Source organism: Lepus europaeus, chromosome 17, assembly GCF_033115175.1.
Source record: "Lepus europaeus isolate LE1 chromosome 17, mLepTim1.pri, whole genome shotgun sequence".
NCBI lineage: Eukaryota > Metazoa > Chordata > Mammalia > Lagomorpha > Leporidae > Lepus > Lepus europaeus.
Window position 1 is genome coordinate 36,307,784 of NC_084843.1, and position 20,372 is coordinate 36,328,155.

A 20,372-nucleotide genomic window follows, 5' to 3' on the forward strand; every position below is an offset into this window, starting at 1 on the left:
TTCCTGTGAAGGCCATCGGCTGGGTATTCCCAGCTCCCCAGCTAGAGGGGTCCATGGAGGTCAAGGCCAGACAGAGATTTCCTGGCCTGTCCCAAGCATGGGTCTTTGTCATAGTTTTCCTGGAACCTCAGGGACCTGATAGTTCATCTAAGCAGGCACCTGGATGTTGGCTAGCAATACCCAGCTGTCTGAACCCACAGCCCACACCCACCTCACCTCAGCACTTTCTCTCCCTCACAGCCCCTTTCCTCAATCCTGCCATAAAGCCTCCAGCTTCCCTCTGTGCCCTCTCCCTCCCTCCCAGTCCCCACCACCCAGCTCCAGGGGCTGGCAGGAGTTCCGGGAGGGAAGCTTGGGGCGCTGGGGTGAGGAAGGAATTCTGGTCCCACTTGCTGCTAGCACACTTCGGAGCGCCCAAAAGCAGTGGTTCTCCTGCCCAGCAGTCCCCGGCCCAGCAGCTCTGGCATCACCTGCGCGTTCCTTAGAAACACAAACTCCCCTTCCCACTCCACTGATCAAGGCAGGACTCCAAAGACCGAGCAGCCCCAGCCTTTCAACCAAGCCGTGCTGGTGATCTTGCTGCTCCTTGGGTGCAAGAACCAGTCTTGGCGCAGATCACCTGCCCGCGGTTCCGGGCCCACCCGGGCTCCCCAGCCCCAGACGCGGATCCCCACCCCCGCCCCAGCCCCGGCCTGGCCGCTCCGAGCCGGGTCTGGAGCAGCAGCCGCCAAGGGATGACGCAGTGTTGATTCACGCTGGTCAAGGACGGCGGCCCGGGCCAGGTCGGCGACAGAGGTGAATCGATGGGGCCCGGGTGGCTGGCGGAGCTGGCCGCTGCGGCGCTTCCCGCCACCCGGCGCGCCCTGTCCCAGTCAGAGTCTGCGCACAGGAGCCACACCCACACCCTCGATCCCCCACCCAGGTAAACAGCCCCCTAACAAACAGCCAAGGGAGGCCCCGATCTACGATCCAGGGGCCCATCACCAGCCGCAGCCCAAATCCACTCTCGCGGGAGCAAGGGTCCCACCCTAACCCAGCACCCCAGAAGGCACTACAAGGACAGGTTCCTGTGTTTTGTCCATCAAAGAACGAGATGAGACGTGCAAAGAGGTCAGTAGTCCCATGGACGGATTTATTTTGTAGACGTTACTCATTAAAAAACCAAACACAAACACACAATTTGGGCCATTTTTTTTTTACAGGAAACAGATCTATATATACACGTTATAAACAATGTTTGATAGAAAACACAGTATCTACAATCTACTTACATTTAATAAGCCTGCAATGAATTCTGTCTCCAAGGAGTCAGTTTCTCTGCCTGTGCTGGACTGTACTACCCCTTAACACCTTGGTCAAACAGGTAATAAGTGACAGTGCACAACAAGCATTGAAGTCTTATATGACAGAAAGGACACACTGCCCCCAGACACAAGCTATTGAAATGGTTTTGGATTTAAGGCATCGGGATATGACCATCATATAGAAGTAAAGAATGTTCCCTTTTAACACCAAGGGACCCAGACCCAAAGTACACTCTGGATTCGGGGTTGGTTCTGCTCTGCTTTCCCACGCAGTAGGATGTACAGACAGGTCATGGAAAAGTCGTTCAAGCAGACCCTATGAAAACCTTGACGTTATAACAAAATGTTCACAGAAACCTTCAAATATTGCTGTTTATAAATACCAATAACAATTTACTGTTTTAAAGGGGGGTGGTGATGGTGGTGAATTTAATCACTGAAAAGTCACCTTACCCAAACAACCTACATGAACCATCTGTTAAGTCAAAATGCAGGCTTCAACGTAGGTTTGTTCATTAACCAGTGCACCAAATATTTTCGGTTTCCAGAATACCAGAAAATTGATTCCCTTTCTTATAAAGTTTTCCAGTTCTTCTACGAAGACCTTCTGTTGCAAAACGTTATTCCCAAGTCCAGTTTTCTGTGTGCCAGTGCCAGTGGTAATCATCCAGCATTAAAATAGCCTTTATCCCCCTCGATGTCCACTTCCTGATCAGAATCCTCTGAGATCTCTGACTCAAGGTCTTCCTGGGAAGCAGGGGACTGTGAGCATTGGGAGCTATCCAAAGAAGCACCTTTGTGCTGTTCACCGGGCAAGTCTGGCCGCTGCTCACAAGGACTGTCCACATTTTCCTGCTCTTTTTTGCCGCTTTGAGGGTTTTCCTGAAGGAAGCGAATGAAAATGAACATGGGTAGGATCGTGAAACAGGGAGAAGGAAGAGGCATAAATCGAATCGTCTTTCCAGCGTGTACCGTCCATTTGGTTTTTCATTTACCAAATGTGGCCAGCAATACTCTTAATTCATAACACACATACTTATGCAACTTTCTCACTTTGGGAGAAGTAAACAGTTTCTGTCACATCAGAGAAAGATCATCCTCTTGCCAGATAAGTACCAGCCACAAATCTCAATGTCAATGTACTATGCCAATTGAACACTTTACACCAGCCCAGACCTGTGGTTCTTACAAGTTTTAAGGGGGCAAAGACATGAGATCATCACTGCAGATGGGAGCTATCTTCATTCTTCACATTTTTAAACCTTGTCCATTAATGCAACCTCTTAGACATTTTAAAAATAAGAATGTTAAATTTAGTGAGTTAAGAAAGAAGTTCAAAATTATTAGCTTGAATCCCTTTGCAATTCATCTCTTGGAGTACATTTATAAACATCTGCGTGCCACAAGTTACAAAGCCATGGCAAAGAAGCAAATGCCAAACTGGAAGCATGTGGCCGGCTGAGAAGGGAGACTTCCTACAGTATGCTTCAACTCTGGGGCAATCTCCTACAAATATTCCCATATTCCAATACTTTTTTAAAAGCTCCAGTAAGCTAAAGGCTTTGACCAAGAAGTAAATAAATCTGAGCATTTCTAATCCCGTGCTTGTCTATAGCGAACACTGGACACTACACAGAAGCATTATGGTATTCTGCTAAGATTTAAAAAAAAAAATGATTGTAGAGTAATAAGCTCACCATACACAAACTATGTAGCAAACAGACAATCGCAGGGAGATCTGCAAACATTTAAATCATGTGAGAGTACTGGAATTATGGGAATTTTACTTTTGGTTTCAAAATTATCTTTAATACAACACCTTGTCTGGAATGAAAAAGTAATGAGCACGAATATTTTAAAATCCACATTGCTAAAACTTTGTGTTTTTGTTTCAAAATCTTTTATATACTCGAAATTGTATATGCACTGGCAAAGCGAACAGTGTAGCAATTTTCCTATAATTTCGGAAACGCATCCAAATTAGGACATCAAAAATGAATCTTTAGCTTTAAGCCAATAGAGCTTCTTTAGAAACTCAGCCTTTAGTTTTTATCACATATTGCGAAACAAGGTCATTGGAAGAAAGACTAAGAAAGTCTAAGCCACTTTGCAAACAGGCTTGAATATTTTCTTACATGTTTTATAATCGTTGTAAGAGCTGGCATTAGGTGGAAAATAATTTTAAACTCTTTGATATTTAATTCTTGTTTAAAAGAAGCACACAATGCAAACAAGACTTAAAGGTGTTTGTTTCCTTATATTTACCCTTGAGTTCTGTCTGGTTTTATTATGGCTGTGTAAATAAAAGAAACAATTTTCTCCCGAAGATAACTGCTTAAGTCATTTACTGTCAATTACTTTATCTTTCCTGCGTTAATTAGATAAACAACATATGGGGTTTATAAAACAATTAGCCGGGAGTTTTACTAGCCAGTGTGTGAAAACCCAAGCATAATTGATATAGGAACTGCATTAGGCGCTTTTAGCATTACTGCCACCTGAGCAACTCATCCTGCATTTCGGCAGGAGTATTTGCCTTTTGAATCAAGGTGGAGAGGTTAAATAGTCTCTCAAATGACTTTTGCATACAGCCCATAACAGGCCCCGCAAAGAGATAACATGATACAAATATTTATTTCCATAGAAACGGAACCACGTCGATACCTGTTTTAGTCTTCTCCATTTAGCGCGTCGATTCTGAAACCAGGTTTTGACCTACAGGAAGGAAAGAAAGAAAACTTGCCAGGAGCTTGGGATCCAGAGGGCCAGAGAGCGAGCGCTGGGAGGCGGGAAGCCGCGGCCCCGGGCGGCGGCGCAGGCCAGCTCTCCAGGGGCGCACGGGGCCCCGTGGCCCCCAGCGTCTCCCGAGCGGACCACCCCGGCAGGAGGCCGGGCGCGCTCACCTGCCTCTCGCTGAGCTGCAGCATCTTGGCCAGCCGCTTCCTCTCGGGCGGGGAGAGGTACTTCTGGGTCTCGAACTTCTTCTCCAGCTCGATGGTCTGGTCGTTGGAGAACCTCACCTGGCCGCCTTTCCTCTTATGCAGAGGCCTCTGCAGGAAGGGGCTCCAGAGCAAGGGTTTGCCTGCGGAAGGCGGGAGCGGAGGTCAGCGCGCTCCATCCGCTCCGGGCCTGCTCACGGGGTGACAAAGGCGGCGAGGGGGGCTCCGGGGGGCCACCCAGACACGTCCCCGGGGCAGCACTACTCTCCCCCGCCTCCCCGCGCAGCTGGACACAAACGCACACATCTCTGGGCTTAAGAGACCTGGGCCTTATTTCACCAAGAACTGCTCCGCAACTGTTTACACCGCCAGGTCCTCTCCCTGAGTGACCCGCATTTCCAAACGCTCGGGGTAGGGAGTGGAACGCGGGGGTGTGCGTCTGGGGGCGGAGCGGGGCTGCTTCACTACCCCAGCGCAGGCTGTGCGTGCGGGCAGCGACCGGCGCGGGCGCCCCGTTAGGCCGCGCGATGAGCCTCCAATCCGGACCGGAGCGCGCCGCGGGAGCCTCTGATTTCACACTCGGCCGGCGGGGGCGGCCAGTTAAAGCCACGCCGTGGGCTATGGCAACATTTCCGTCAATGTGTTTCCTGTTGGTCTATCTCGAAAAACCCTTCGCTTCCTCCTGCGCAGTCCCAGCAGTAACCCAAGGAAACCCGGAGAGCGCTCGGCGACAACGTTCGCCACAGGCCGGCCAGGCCGAGGGTCCCACTCGCGCCGGGCCCCACGGGAGAGTAGTCACGCCATGGGGCCGCGGCACCAAACCCTCGAGGCTGGAATAAGAAACACGACCTAAGTTTGCGAAGGAACTCAGACACTACCCCTCCATCTCGCCAAAGGTGCGCGGCGAGTTCAACGACATCAAGTCCATAATGGATTAAAATGCTAATGGCCTCCAGGGTCCCTACTGAAGCTGCCAACAGCAGAGTAGATTGAAAACCCTGGTGGCCCCAGCCGCGCCGCGCCGCTTCCTTATTTGCCCTAGGGCTTCAGACCCCAGAGGCGCCAAGGGCCACCCAGAGCGCGAATCACGGGTGGCTTAATTCTAAGCCGGCGCGCTTAGGGGACAAGCCCCGCAAATTCGGTGCGCCCCAAGTATCCTATCGGCCGGCGCCGGGATGGGGTGGGGAGGTCTGCAGTTTCCCACTGCCAAAGGGGGTGTCCGTCCGTCCGTCCGTCCATCGGTGCCTCTGCAGGCCTGCGCTTAAACGCTTTGAAAGCTGGTATTGTTTTTTCGAGATTTTGCTTGCGTCAGGCTTCAGACTGGTGCAAAACAGCCTCGAGAAGAAGAAAAAAAAAAAAAAAAGGAAGCAACTGGTTATTTTAGCTGCCATACAGTCACATCCCACACAGAGGAAATGAACAATATCAGAAAAACGGATCCCGGCTATCAGAAGTCGAGTGTTTCCTGAATTTGTCTGTATTGAGGATGTCGATAAAATAATCAGCAGCGTGCACTACTCCGGGGGAAGGGTCTGCTTCATGCAGCCAGGAAAACACTTAACAGCTTCTGAAACCAGATTTACTCCTATCGAGAACTCAAGATTTCCTGTATGAACGGAAAGGGTCAGGCTCTTTCACTGCACAAGCTTGTTGAACCCAGGCCAGCCCGGTAACCACCCGGGGCCCAGCAGCTCGCGCTCTCTGGCCCGCAGGAGCCGGCCCGCGCCGCCCCGACACCCGCTGCCTTCGTCCCTCCCGCGCAAGGGCCCCCCACTCCGGGCGACACGCGCGGCCCACGGCAGCTCTCCCCCTGGCCCGCGCCTCCCGACGCCTGCAAGGTGCAGGAAAACCAATCTGAGTCACCGTGCGGTCAGCCCGGGCCCGCGCTTCGAGTCCCCCGCGCGCGCGCGCCCGCCCGAAAGTCGCTTTTCAGTCGCTTTCGCCACAACTTTCTATTGCTTTCCCCCGCGCCGCCCCCGCCGCCTCCCGGGCGCTGCCACCTGCCGGGTGGCGCCTCTCTAGCCGTCGCCGGGGGGGGGGGCTCGGCCCCACCGTGACCCCGGCCGCCTTACCCAAGGGGTCGTGGCGGAGCAAGGCGTGCGTGTAGTCGTTCACCGTCCGCGGGAAGGGGTACAGAGGGCCCCCGAAGCCGCTGGGGCCGTAGGCGGCGGCCAGCGCGGCGGCGGAGTGGTGGGAGAAGGCGGGGTGGATCGGCGTGGGCTCGTATACCGGGGTCCGGTAGGAGGACACGAGGCTGGTGAAGGACGAGTTGGGGGACGGCAGCGTGGGGGTGGGCGTGGGCGCGGCGGGCGCCCGGCCCAGGATGTCCTCGATGTAGAAGGGCGTCGGGTGCGCGGGCTGCAACAGAGGCGTGGGCGCGTACAGGGGCACCCCCGCCGCCGCCGCCGCCGCCGCGGGCCCGGGGTGCGGGTACTGCATGGCTCCGTGCGCTGCGGCCCCTCCGAGAGCTGCCGGCCCGCGCCGCGGCGCTACATTTATCCGCGCTCCGCGCTCCCGGCGATAGGCTCCGCCGGCCGCGGGGTGGGGCCGCGCTCGCTGGCCCCTTCCTGCCGCCGGGCTCTGCGGCCAATGGCGCGGGGCCCCCAGAGCCGCCTCCCGCCCCCACCCCCGGCCCGCCCCCCGCCGGCCGAGCTCTCCGCCCCCCCTCCTGTCCCGGACCCGCTAGCTCCCTGGCTCCAGAGACCCCGAGCCGGGGCGCCCCGCCGCCGGCGACCCCATCCCCGCTCGGGGCTGCAGACCCCTCGGGGCCACGGACGCCTTCGAGGGCAGCCCAGAAGCGCGGCCGTCGCTGGAGGCGCGTGGAAAGTAGCCGCTGGGAGCGCAGGCCTGGCCCGGAGGCACTTCTGCCGAAATCGGGGCGGGTGGGGGGAAAGGAGGACAGTCCAGACACGGGCCGGGCCCCTGACCCCGGCAGAGATGCGGCGGGAGCGGGGGCGCCCAAGCGCTGGCGGAGCAACGCCCCGCTGCCCGTGCGCCCCCTCCCTTCCCCGAGGCAGGCGGCGCTGGCTGTGGTCGCTGGCAGCCGGAGAGCGCCCTGGGTTCCCGGCGCTGCTTCAGAGAGCCCCGGCCCTGAGCTGCGCACCCCGCGGGGCCCGCACCGCTGGACTTACGGCGCTCCGGGCCCTGGGCCGCTCCAGCCCGTTTCACTTGCGGGACTCGGTCTCAGCCACCTCCCTCCATGGGATGCTAGCAGAAAGCTGCTCTGGACAGGACTCCAGGGGGAGCCCGGGGCCACGGCGTCGGGCAGAAGCGGTGCAGTCTTCTTGGATCCCATGGGGGGGCAGTCCTCTGTCCGTTCTCCGCCTGCCCTGGGGGTCGCAGCTGCGCGCAGCCGGGCTTCCCCGTTCTGCATGTGTTTCCTATTGTCGCGGTGGCGCTGGCCCGCGTGGCCCCGGCTCTGTTCGACTCCACTCGCCTCCGGGGCGAGGGGGCATTTTATTGATTGACGCCCTCCTGCGGTCGTCACACCTCGCGGTGAGCTGTTTCTGCTGAGGTCCTCCATTAGTCGTGGAAATGGAAAGACTTCCCAGCTTCTGCTATTGCGCAGGGTTTAACGTCTACGCCTTGGCACTTTTTCCAGCTGCAGCCAGGCCGGGGTGGGAAGAGGAGGGGCCTGGGAGCCGGATGGCCTGGGTTCGAGTTTCATTGCGCACGTTTTTGTTGCGCGGCTACTGTGGGCCGGCAGTGGACGGGTCACGCGTGGCCTCTGCCCTCGGGAGACGGGAGGCAGATCCAACGCAGTGACCTGTATGCGTTTGGGAGGAGACGTCCCTAATTACCTGAAACCATGCGCCGTGACCTGATTGCGGGGGCGGGAGGAGGTCCTTAAGGGAGGGAACGGTTTCCCAAGGACAGGATGCTTGAGAGGAGCAGGTGTCACCACGCCCGAGGGGGACAGGGACCAACACTCCCAGTCTAGCATCTAGCACGTGAGCATTCGGTAAATGAAGCTTCGGTGGAGCCGTCACCTTTGGCCTTTTTCACCTGGAACATTTGAAACTTGGCCTGAAGATGCCTGATCTTTTTGAGTTGGGGGCATAAGTATCTTTAGGCATCTGACTAGAGCAACAAGTGCAGACCCAGCGAGTGTAGTGTGCTCTCATTCCGGTTCAAACCTTGAGGGTAGGTGAGAGAAAGGGAGAGAAAAGAAGGGGGGAGGGGAGATTGCTTTTTTTTTATATAAATTATCTCTGGAAGAATAACGAACTAGTGATCTAGTGACGACTTTAGCTGTCCCGGAAAAGAAAGGTAGGGTTGGAGGGTGAATGTTTGAAGAGTTGACCCATAGGAAGACAGAACTGCCTTGAAGGGGCGTCCATTAACCAAAACCGGGTGATGTAAGCCTCAAAAGTAAAGTATGGCAGTGGGCATTTGGCCTAGCGTTTGAGATGCCCACACCCCCTATCCCAGGTCCTGGGTCCGAGCTCCAGTCCCCATTCCGGCTTCTTGCCAATGCACACCCTGGAAGGCAGTAAGTGATCGCTCAAGTAGTTAGGTGCTATCACCCGTGGGGGAGACCCGTGGGGGAGTTCTGTGCTCCTGGCTTCACGGGCATCTGGGGAGTGAACCAGGAGATGGAAGTGGAAGCGCTCTCTCTCTCCTCTTTCTCCCTCTCAAATAAATAAGTAAAATTTTATTTTTTAAATTTGAAAAGCCAAGTTACAGAGGGAGAGACACAGAGATCTTCTGTCTGCTGGCTTAATCCTCAAAATGGCCACAACAACCATGGTTTGGGCCACGCCAAAGCCAGGACCAGGAGGCCCATCCAGGCCTCCCGAAGGGTGGCAGGGGCCCAGGGACTCAGACCATCTTCAGCTGCTGTCTCCAGGCAAGTTAGCAGGGAGCTGGATGGGAAAGTGGAGTAGCTGGGACTCCAAACAGCACTCATATGGGATGCCAGTGTTGCAGGCAGCAGCTTAACCCTCTGCACCACAACTCTAGCTCCAATAAGTGAAAATTTTAAAAATACATGATTGAATATAACAACTTGTAAGTCCACAGTGATATTCAAAGAGAGGGAGAAAGGGAAGGTGGATGGGAAATCTGGAGCGATGCCAGCTAACAGAAGTATTCATTAAAACCCAAAAACGGCCTTACTCAAGAAGGCCAGCATTGCACATCACAACCAGCACGTGAGATGCGGATGAGAATTTTCACAGAATCTCAGAGGATTGCCCCAAATGGTTTGATTCTGGAGTTTTGAGAAAACTGTAAGTGACATTTTGGTGGAGAAAACTATGAACTGCATGTTTTATGTTTGGTATTCAGAGTTATATAAAAAAAAGTCCTGATTCTTGGGAGATGCAAATTAAAATATTTAGGAGTGATGGGTCACAGTATTTGCAACTTACTTTCAAGTAGCTCACTACACATACACATATGCACACATGTAACATGCACATGTAAAATGTACACATCTGTATAAATATACATATGTGTATATACAGAGAGAGATACAAGGGATGTTCAAAAAGTTTACGGAAATGAATATTTGAAAAAACTGCATGGACTTCAGAAGTGTTTGTACACAGACAACTTTTAATTCCATTTTCCATGAACTGTTTGAAGTACCCTCATAGAGCAAATGTAAAAAACTTATTGGTGAATTCAAGTGCAGAGTATACAGATATTCGTTGTACTATAATTTCAACTTCTCTGTAGGTTTGAAATGTTTTAGCATAAAAACTGGAAAAAATTAAGTGTGATTTTTGTTGCACAATGGAAGCACTGTCTCTTGGGTGTTTGGGAGTCACTGGGAACCCTTCTGCGGGGCAGCTCTAATGTTGTGCTGCCCCGCCAGTCCTCACTCTCCCCACGTGGCCTGCTTGAGAGTCACTGTGTCCCGAGGACATGTAACAGCTGCAGAGACAGGACAGTAACTACCTGAAGTCAGATGCGCCTTCACATTTATGTCGGGGCCTTTGAAGATTGGGACCTCATGGAACTAAGGAGATAACTGTGATTAGTATCTTTCTTAAAATTTGTTTCCCCTTCATCTTTGCTTTTCACCTTTTTCCTGCCCCTTCTATCTCTGTGTAACTTTGATCACTGCTCCAAGTCATTGGATGCCTTTGCAGTAAATCACTAGCCAGCCGTCATTCTCCATCTTCAAAAATTGTATGGGTTCATGATATTAGTTCATTCTGTCATGATTCAACCGCCAGTCAAAATGATCTAAATCTAGAAACTTCCAAAAATAAATATAAAAAGCTAGGCAAAGAATCACTAATATAGGATTATTAAATAATCACTAATAAGGGGAGCATCATCTCTTTCTTTGATTTTTGCCACAGACCCTGGGAAGTGGCTGGAGATCTTTTAGCACTGGTAGAACATTCCAACTTAGCTACATAATCCTCACCAGCAAATTGAAGCACTTAATTCTGTTAAGCTATATAACACCACCTTTTCTAAATCCAATCGTCAGATCCACGTTCACTTTGCTATAGTTAAAAAAAAATTACAACCACATTTGTGAATGTCACATTTATTGAACTACATAATTTTTAATATCACTTGTGTGGGTTTTATAGTTTGTTTTATTGTTTTAAAAGTCATTTGGGGCTCTAAAAGAACTAGATTTTTCCGAAGTTTTCCCTATGATTTTTTTTCACACAGTCAGAACTAATAAAACAAAACTGTTGCAGCTATTTAATTCAAAATCTCTTGGAGTTTCAATATTTTTTCTCTGCTGGATACTAAAACCAATAAAGCTACATGAGATTTTAATTATATTCTGAATTAAACAAGACTCTCTCCAAAAAATTGGCACCATTTATTTTAGTCATTGCTGTTGTGCAAGAGCCCAAATTTTGTAAGAAGAGACGGTGGTTCCCACTTCTAGTTTATCTTATAGGAACTTAGGTAAACTTTTTGCAACTTATTTTGGTAATTAAATGTACACTGCGGTAAAATTTGAAATCAGCTGTAGCTTGAAAACATTGGTGAGTTTTATTATACCAACTTGGGTCTGTACATACACTAAAAGTTTTATTACCGTCAAGCACTGGGGTGACAAAATCATTTATTAAATCACATATCAAATCATTACATTGTATTTAATATTTGGAACAATCTGATTAGTCAGGAATTTAGTGCTTTACTAACCCACAAAATGCTGATTTGGTTGAGTAGAAATGCTTCGTTCATGTCCCAGATGGAATCAAAGCTCTGAACTACATGGTAGCCCTTCACTGATGTTCTCTTTCCATGTTTTACATTCTACACTGTGCATTGCATGGCATTGGCACGTGGGAGAATTTTACTGACCATGCAGCTTTACCTAGAGCTTATGCTATTTATTTGTTCAATTTAAATAGTGAAGAAGAACTCAATAATAGAAAAGCACCCAATTTCTAAATAGACACAAGATCTAAACAGACACTGCTCCAAAGAAGATACACAAATGACCAATAAGCACATGAACTACAAATCTAAACCACAATGTTCTGCTGCTTCACACCCAATTAGGATAGCTACAATCATTTTTAAGAAAAAAAATTAAAAGTGTTGGTGAGGATGGGTGATTTGGAGCCCTCGTATTTTGTGCTAGTGGCAAGGTGAGGTGAAGCAGCTGCTTTGGAGAACAGCCTGGTGGATCTTGCAAAGGTTCCACAGTATCTACCAGTTCTACCAGTATCCCAGTGGGATGCTGGGATTCCGCTTCTAGGTGGATACCCAAGGAAGGAAGGCATACATCCATGCAAAATCTGGTTCTCAGATGTTCATAGCAGGATTGTTCAAAGTAGCCAAACAATGGAAATGGTCCACATGTTCATCAAGTGATGAATAGATCACTAAAATGAATATTCATAATGGAATATTATTTGGTAATAAAAAGGATGAAGTCCTGATGATACACACTACTACACAATGAATTTTTGAAATCATTGTTTTCAAAAGACGCCAGACACAAAAGACCACAAATTGTATGACTCCACTTATATGACCGTACAGAACAGGCTCCTCTACAGAGAGTAGATGAGTGGCTGCATAGCATTGGTGAAACTGGCAGAAAAACAAGGGTGACTGCTAATGAGTACAGGAGGTTTTTTAGGGGCTAGTGAAAATAATTTCGAAGTTACTGTGGAGGTGATCACACAGGCTTGTGAATACCCTGGGAAAAGCATTTTAAATGGGTGAATTACATGATACGTGAATTGTATCTCAAGCTGCACATAGTTCTGTTACAAGAATGTCACATGAAAGCCAGTGACGTGCCCTAGAATAATTTAAACAAGGGTCACAACATCAGAAGTGAGATTTTTACATATAATCCAAACCTGTGGCTATGCAGCCAAACTCCTAGACAACAACCCTGGAACCCTTGGAAACGATGAGCCAGGACTTCTGTTGTCTGGAGCATCTGCCATTCTAATCCGGGCACTAACCTGCTCCTCTAGATCCTACACCTCTATGTTTGTAGTTTTTCACCAGACAGGTGTCCTTGTTTTATGGTTTTGTAAGATTTATTTTACTTGAAAGGCGGAATGACAGAGAAATGGTGAGACAGAGAGATCTTCCACTCCCCAAACAGGCAGGACTAGTTGAGGCTGAAGCCGGGAGCCCAGAACTCCTTCCAGGTTTCCTACATGGATGGTGGGGGCCCAAATCCTTGGACTGTCTTCCACTGCTTTCCCAAGCACATTAGCAGGGAGCTGGATTGGAAGCAGAGCAATGGAGATCCAGACTGGCACTCTGACGTGGGATGCTGGTGTCACAAGCACTATGCCACAAGGCTAGCCCCAGGCTGGTGCCCAACTAATCATTGTTCAGAAAGGAGAACAGGGACTCTTGGGCTAAGGATCCAAATATCTAAAGTGTCCTAAAGTGGGCATTTGACCTGATGGTTAGGACGCCAGTTAGGTCACCTGCATCCCCTGAGTGCCTGCAATTGAGTCCTGGCTCTGCTCCCAGTTCCAGCTTCCTGCTGATGCTCACTCTAGCCCGCAGTGGTGATGGCTCAAGCAGTCAGTCTCTGCCACCCACATGGGAGATCTGGGTTGAATTCATGGCTCCTGGCTTTAGCCAGACCAGTCCTGGCCATTGCAGGCATTTGGGAAATGAACCAGCAGATGGAAGCTCTCGGTGTGACTCTGCTTCTTAAATCCATAAATGAATAATTTTTTTTTTAAATTAAGGAGTAAAAATAAATTAGTGTCCCAGTTAAGCCCTACTACTGATGCCGTGTAGAACAAACACCGCAGGCCTCATGAGCGCCTTGCCTGGCAGCCGCTTCTCAGTTTCCTTCAAAACCGGAGCTTTGAGCAAGGAGGTGAGGTTGGAGCTAACAAGATAGCAGATCAAGTACTTCACTTCAATTAGCATCTTAATTTAAGGATCTAGTTCGGGGGCAGATGTGGTGCGCCAAGTTAAGTTGCCATGTGCAGTCTCATCCCATATCAGAGTGCCTCAATTCAAATGCGCACTCTGCTTCCAATCCAGCTTCCTACTAATGCGTCTGGGAAGCAGCAGATGGTGGCTCAGGTGTTTAAGTCCCTGTCAGCCATGTAGGAGACCCAGAGGGAGTTTTAGGCTCCTGGTTTCAGCCTGGCACAGACCTGGCTGATCCAGGAATTTGGGGAGTAAACTGGAAAACTGGCAGATGGAAAATCTCTCTCTCTCTTCCTCTCATGTCACTCTGCCTTTCAAGTAGATGAAAAGATTTTTTTTTTCAAAAATCTAGTTAAAATTAATAGCAACTTACTATCAGTTATTTGCAAAATCTGGCTACTGTATAGTCCTATTCTCTCCTCAACTTTTCTCTCAAGATTTATTTATTTACTTGAAAGTGACAGAGATCTTCTATCTGCTGGTTCACTCCCTAGTGGCTACAACAGCCAGGGATGGACCAGGCTGAAGGCAAGAGCCAGGAACCTCATCTGGGGTCTCCTACGTGGATACCAGTATCTCAAATACTTGAGCCATCACCCCCTGCTCCCCAGGTGCAGTAGATGGGGACCAAATTGGAAGCAAAGTAGCCAGGACCCAGACTCCCACTTCAGAACAGGATGCAGGTGTCCCAAGGGGTTCCACAACCTGCTGCTCCGCAAGACCCACCCCCCTACTGCTTTATGATTGTTGTATACAAATTCCATGTATTACGTAAGCTGTGTGCCCATTAACAGCTTTAAAATAATTATAAAGATATATTTTCTTTTTAAAAAATTTATTTATTTGAAATAGTTACATAGAGAGAGGGAGAGACAGATACAGAGATCACCCTTCAGATGGCTACAATGGCCAGGGCTGGGCCAGGCCAAAGCCAGGAGCAGGAGCTCTATCCAGGTCTCTATCCAGCTCTATCCAGGTCTCCCATGTGGTACAGGGGACCAAGCAGCTGGGCCGTCTTCTCCTTTTCCCAGGTGTATTAGCAAGGAGCTGGATCAGAATCAGAGTAGCTGGAACTCGAATCAGTGCCCATACAGGATGCCGGCATCACAGGCAGCTGCGTTACCTGCTTTGCCACAATGCCAGCCCTTATACTGTCTTTTATGTTTACCTATTCCGTTGCCTTTACCAGTGCTCTTTATTTCTTCCTGTGCACAGAAATTCCTACCTAGTGCCCTTTCACTTCAGCCGATGGACTCTCTTTACTAGTCCTTGGGTGGTAGGCTTGCTAATGCCTTAGTAACCCAGTTTTGTTTATCTTGGGATGATTTATGGTCACCTTCATTTTTGAAGGATAGTTTTGAACACAGAATTCCTCACTGAGTCTTTTTCTTTCAGTACTTTGCTATCATCACATCTGATTACCATGGTTTCTGATGAGAAATCAGCTGTTGGTCTTATGAAGGACTGTTGCAGTTGATTTCTCAACAATGTTGCAGTGGATTTGTTTCTGAGAGGAGCAGCGTGGTGGGGGCAAGAGGGGTGGAGTCAACACACAGACCCAGGGAGTCGGGTGAAAGCCGGCTTGAGGCAAGCAGCCCGCAGACTCGTTTATTTCAGTTAGGACAACAGCTTATATAGCCAAGACCAGCCAATCCGGTCAAGGGGCGGTCTATGCCCCAACTAATCACAGCCTGTTGCCAGGCAGTTTCCAAAGCCATCCAATCACAGCCTGTTGCCAGGCAGGCTCCATTTGCCATGCGGGTTTCAAAGCCATCCAATCACAGCCTGTTGCCAGGCAGGCTCCATTGCCAGGTGGGTTTCAAAGCCATTCCTGAGTAACTGACACTTGCTTGCCAGCGGCCATCTTGGCATGGCCTTCTCATTCTACCACAAAGGACCTCTTCTGTGATTTTTTTTTTTTTTCATTTTATTTGAAGACAGAGACAGACAGACAGATCTCTACCCACCCATTTACTTCACAACCGCCAGGGTTGTCTCAGGCCAAAGCTAGCAGTCAGGAACTCAATCCATATCTCCCGCATGGGAGGCAGGAACCCAAGTACTTGAGCCATCAGCCACTGCTTCTGAGGATGCACTAGTAGGAAGCTGGATCAGGAGTGGAGGAGTGAGCACTCCAGTATGGGCTGTGGGCATCCCAGGTGGTGGTTTAACCTGCTGCCTCACAATGCCCGTCCCAGAATTCCGAAAACTTCGATTTTGAAGTTACCTCAATGTCCTCACTGCATTTATGGGAATGGACTTTGGGGGCCTTTCTCCTCCATTCTTACTCACATCACTTCATTCAGTACATTGAAACTGTCATTCCATTGTCGATTTCCTTTCTCTTTTAAAAACATTTTATCTATTTTCACTTTACTTGAAAGTTAGAGACAAGGACAGGAAGGCAGTCAGGTATTTTCCATCTGTGGATTCACTTCCCAGATACTAACAATAGCCAGGGCCAGGCCAGGTGGAGCCAGGAGCCCAGAAACCAATTCAGGTTGAATTGAAAGGCAGGACGCAGGCACTTGAGCGGTCACCTGCTGCCTCCCATGGTGTGCATTAACAGAACACTGGATTGGAAGTGGAGCCGGGGCCAGAATCCAGACACTGCAGTGTGGGGTGTGGGCACCCCAAGCAGTGTCTTCCTGCTGTGCCAAGTGCCCACCTCTACTGCTTCCATTCTTTCTGTTGCAAAATTAGCTGATAGTTGGCAGTTTGCTGTTCCTCTGGAAATAATTTTTCATCTGTGGTTGTGTTTGATTTTATCTTTGGTTTTCTAGCAGTTTCACTGATATACATAGGTGCAACTTCATATTTAGACCGTGCTATGGACTGAATTTTGTCACTCCTCCCCCTAATTCACATGTTGAAACCTTAATCCCCAGTGTATTGGGAATATGGTGTATAAGGAGGTTCATAAAGGTGAGGCTCGGACACAATTGGATTAGCGTCCTTATAAGAAGATAGCACAGAATGCCCACCCCCTCCTGGTACTTTGTGATGTGAGGACACAGCGAGAAGGCATCATCTGCTAGCCAGAAGACAGCCCTCACCGAAACCCAACCACGATGGCACTCTTATCTCAGATGTCCAGCCTGAGATAAGAGTAAGAAATGAATTTCTCTTAAGCCACCCATTCCACAGTATTTTGTTATAGCAGCTGGAGGTAATATGTAGAGCTTCAGTTCCATTCTTTTTCCTTCTGAGCCTCCCATTACATGCGTTAGACTTCTTTGCCATGACCTTTTTGTTTCCCATCTTTTGCCCACCCTGCTTCAGTATAACTATTTTCTTCTTTTTTTAATTTTTTATTATTTATTTATTTTTTGACAGGTAGAGTCAGACAGTGAGAGAGAGAGAGAATGGGAGAGAGAGAGAGAGAGAGAGAGGTCTTCCTTTTTCCGTTCGTTCACCCCCTAAGTGGCCACTACAGCCAGTGCGTTGTGGCCGGCATGCTGCGCATATCCGAAGCCAGGAGCCAGGTGCTTCCTCCTGGTCTCCCCCATGTGGGTGCAGGGCCCAAGGACCTGGGCCATCCTCCACTGCCCTCCTGGGCCACAGCAGAGAGCTGGATTGGAAGAGGAGCAACCGGGACAGAACCGGCGCCCCAACCAGGACTAGAACCCAGGGTGCCGGCGCCGCAGGTGGAGGATTAGCCTAGTAAACCGCGGCGCTGGCCAACTATTTTCTTCTAAATCTATCATCTACTTTTTCTTAACTGTGACTACTCAGCAAACACATCCCTTATGTTTATAACATTGCATCTTCAAGTCCTACAGTTTTCAACCAATTTCTTTTTATAGTTTCTAGTTCTTGGCCCAAATACTCTATCTTGTTTTGAAATTTCTTGAATTTAGAAAGATCTTGCTTGGCAAGATACAGGTTTCCCATGCGGGTAGCAGGAACCCAACTACTTGAGCCAGTACCACTGCCTCCAGAGTCTGCACAAGCAGGAAGATGGAGTGAGAGGCTGGAGTTTGGGGTTGAACCCAGGCACACTGATGTGGCATATAAGCATCTTAATTAGCGTTGAACTCCTAAGCCAAATGCCCACCCCCGAAACAGCCCGTTTTTTGTTGTTTTTTTTTTTTCATCTTATTTATGTATTCATTTACTTCCTTACTTTTATTTGAAGGGGTGGAAGAGAGGGATCATCTATTTACTTGTTGATTCCTCAAACACCTGCAACAGTTAGAGCTACACCAGGCTGGAACTCCATCCACGTCTATCCTATGGGGGAGGTCAGGGCCCTAACTACTTGAGCCAGCACCTTCTGCCTCCCATGACGTACACTATCAAGAAGCTGGACTGAAACTCATGCACTCCCATCTGGGATGCGGGTATCCCAAGCAGCAACTTAACTGCTGCCCCAAATGCTGCCCTAACAACCGTGTTTATTGGACACATGGTGTAACAATATATTTTTCAAATTGCAGCATTTAGGAACTTTTATTGTATTTGAAAATTAATGTGGGGCCTAGTGCTGTGGCACTGCGGGTAAAGCCACCATCTGCAGTGCCAGCATCCCATATGGGTGCTGGTTCAAGACCCGGCTGCTCCACTTCCAATCCAGCTCCCTGCTATGGCCTGGGAAAGCAGAAGATGGCCCCAAGTCCTTGGGCCCCTGAACCTGTGTGGGAGACCCGAAAGAAGCTCCTGGCTCCTGGCTTCAGATCAGTGCAGCTCTGGCCCTTGCGGCCAATTGGGGAGTGAACCAGCAGATGGAAGACCTCTCTCTCTATCTTTCTCTCTCTCTCTCTCTGACTCTGCTTCTCTCTGTGTAACTCTTTCAAATAAATAAATCTTTTAAAAAAGAAAATGTGAGCAACAATGGATGACTTTTTAAAAAAATTACTTTATTTGAAAGGCAGATAGATAGAGAGAAACAGAGAGGATCTCCCATCTACTGGTTCCCTCCTCAAGTGGCTTCAAAAGCTAGGGCTGGGCCAGGCCAAAGCCAGAAACTCCCTCCTGGTCTCCCATGTGGGTGGCAAGGTCCCCCGTACACAACCTGTTGCCTCCCAGGGTGCACATCAGCAGAAAACTGGAATGGAGTGGGGTCTGGACTCAAACCCAGACAGTTCAATATGGGATGCAGGTGTCCCAAACACTTGCCCTTCATACCTCTTCTAAATAGATAAGTGGACACTGTATTTTGAATTAGTTTTTTTTTTTTTTTAATTTATTTGAAAGGCTGTTAGAGAGACAGATCCTCCATCTGCCAGTTCACTCCCTAAATGGTTGCAATGGTCGGGACCATGCCAGGCCAAAACAAGGGGCCCAGATCCTTATTCTGGGTTTTCTACATGAGTGTGGGGTTCCAGCACTGGGGCCATCTGCTGCTTTTCCCAGGCCATTAGCAGGGAGCTGGACTGGAAGTGCAGCAGCTATTGTCTTGAACTGGCACCCATATAGGATGCTAGCACTACAGGCGGCAGGTTAACCCACTACACCATAGCCCTGACCCCTTGAATTACTTTTTTAAAGGTAAAATTCATGTAGCATAAAGTCAACTAAAGCATTATAATTCCGTGCCATCAGTATATTCACAATGATGCCCAAATGCAACTTCTGCCTAGTTCCAATACATTTCCAATATCCCAAAAGAAAAATCACATATTTATTAGGTGGTCATTCCCCAAACTTAGTAACCACCAACCTAATTCTATTATCTATTCTAGATATTTCATAAAAGTGAGGCCATATAGTATGTGAACTTTTGTGTCTCATTCACTTAGAATATTTTTGATGTTCATCCACGTAGTAACATGTAATAGTACCTCATTTTCACAGCTGAGTAGTCCATCAAATGTACGTACATCTGGTTAATCCACTCATACAATGATGGGCACTAAGGCTGCTGACGCTAACTCGGTCATTGTGAGCACTGCAGCTATGAGCATTTGTACACAAATTTTTGTCTTGGGCGCATCTTCCTTCTCTTAGGCAGATACCTAGTGGACGTGTTGGGTCATGATAGTTCCATGGTTAAAATTTTAGGAACCACCAAACTTATTCTTCAATGGCTGAACCACTTAACATTCCTACTAGCAATGTACAAGGGTTCTCATTTCCCAACATTTCCACCAACACTTGTTACTCTCTGTATTTTTTGTTAGAACCATCCCATGGATGTAAAGCAGTATCTTGCCGTGGGTTTGAATTTTGTTGCTCTGATGGTCACTTCCCTGCTGCTTCCAAGCCACTTCAGTTTTGAACAATTTGGTGACACCATTGAGTCAGCATGGGTGTCTTCGGAATTTATCCTGTTTGGTTTTGCATAAATTTAGACGTGTAGGTTAACATATTGAGATGCTTTTGGCCATTATTTCTCTACATATTCTTTCTTCATCTCTCCTCTACTTCTGGAATTCTTGTTCTGGAAATATTGGTATACTTGGTGATGCTCCACAGATCTTTTAAGCTGTTCATTTTCCTTCACATTGTTCTTTCTGCTCCCCAGACTGGATTTTTTTTTTTTTTTTAAAGATTTATTTGAAAGGCAGTTAGAGAGAGGGAGAGACAAAGATCTCCCATTTGCCGGTTCACTTCCTAACATCCAGGTCTCCCACATGGATGGCAGTGGCCCAAACACTTGGGCCATCTTCTGCTGCTTTCCCAGACACATTAGCAGGGAGCTGGGACCTGAAGTGGAGCAGCTGGGACTTGAACCAGCACCCATAAGGGATGCCGGCACCCCAGGTGGCAGTTGAACCCAGTGCACAACACCAGCCCTAAGACATTGTTTCTTTGGATTCTTTTAGCTCTTGAG

The 20,372-nt window shown here is 48.9% G+C and overlaps 1 protein-coding gene across 1 annotated transcript; it reads right to left on the reverse strand.

The window, feature by feature from the left end:
* Positions 1-1,105: 1,105 nt before the first annotated feature.
* HHEX (hematopoietically expressed homeobox) lies at positions 1,106-6,716 on the reverse strand. The gene is made up of 4 exons (XM_062214705.1): positions 6,316-6,716; positions 4,208-4,386; positions 3,969-4,019; positions 1,106-2,186 (listed from the first exon to the last, which is right to left on the reverse strand). Exons 1-4 carry the CDS (start codon positions 6,680-6,682, stop codon positions 1,968-1,970), a joined length of 816 nt encoding a protein of 271 aa, XP_062070689.1. The 5' UTR covers positions 6,683-6,716; the 3' UTR covers positions 1,106-1,967.
* Between the last annotated feature and the right edge of the window lie 13,656 nt (positions 6,717-20,372).

Excerpts from the sequence above, each read along its gene's own strand:
- HHEX (XM_062214705.1), bottom strand. The coding sequence starts at position 6,682 with ATGCAGTACCCGCACCCCGGGCCCGCGGCGGCGGCGGCGGCGGCGGGG. Across the intron at positions 4,020-4,207 it reads TGCAGCTCAGCGAGAGGCAG|GTCAAAACCTGGTTTCAGAA; the intron begins GTGAGCGCGCCC and ends TCCTTCCTGTAG. Across the intron at positions 2,187-3,968 it reads AATGGAGAAGACTAAAACAG|GAAAACCCTCAAAGCGGCAA; the intron begins GTATCGACGTGG and ends CGCTTCCTTCAG.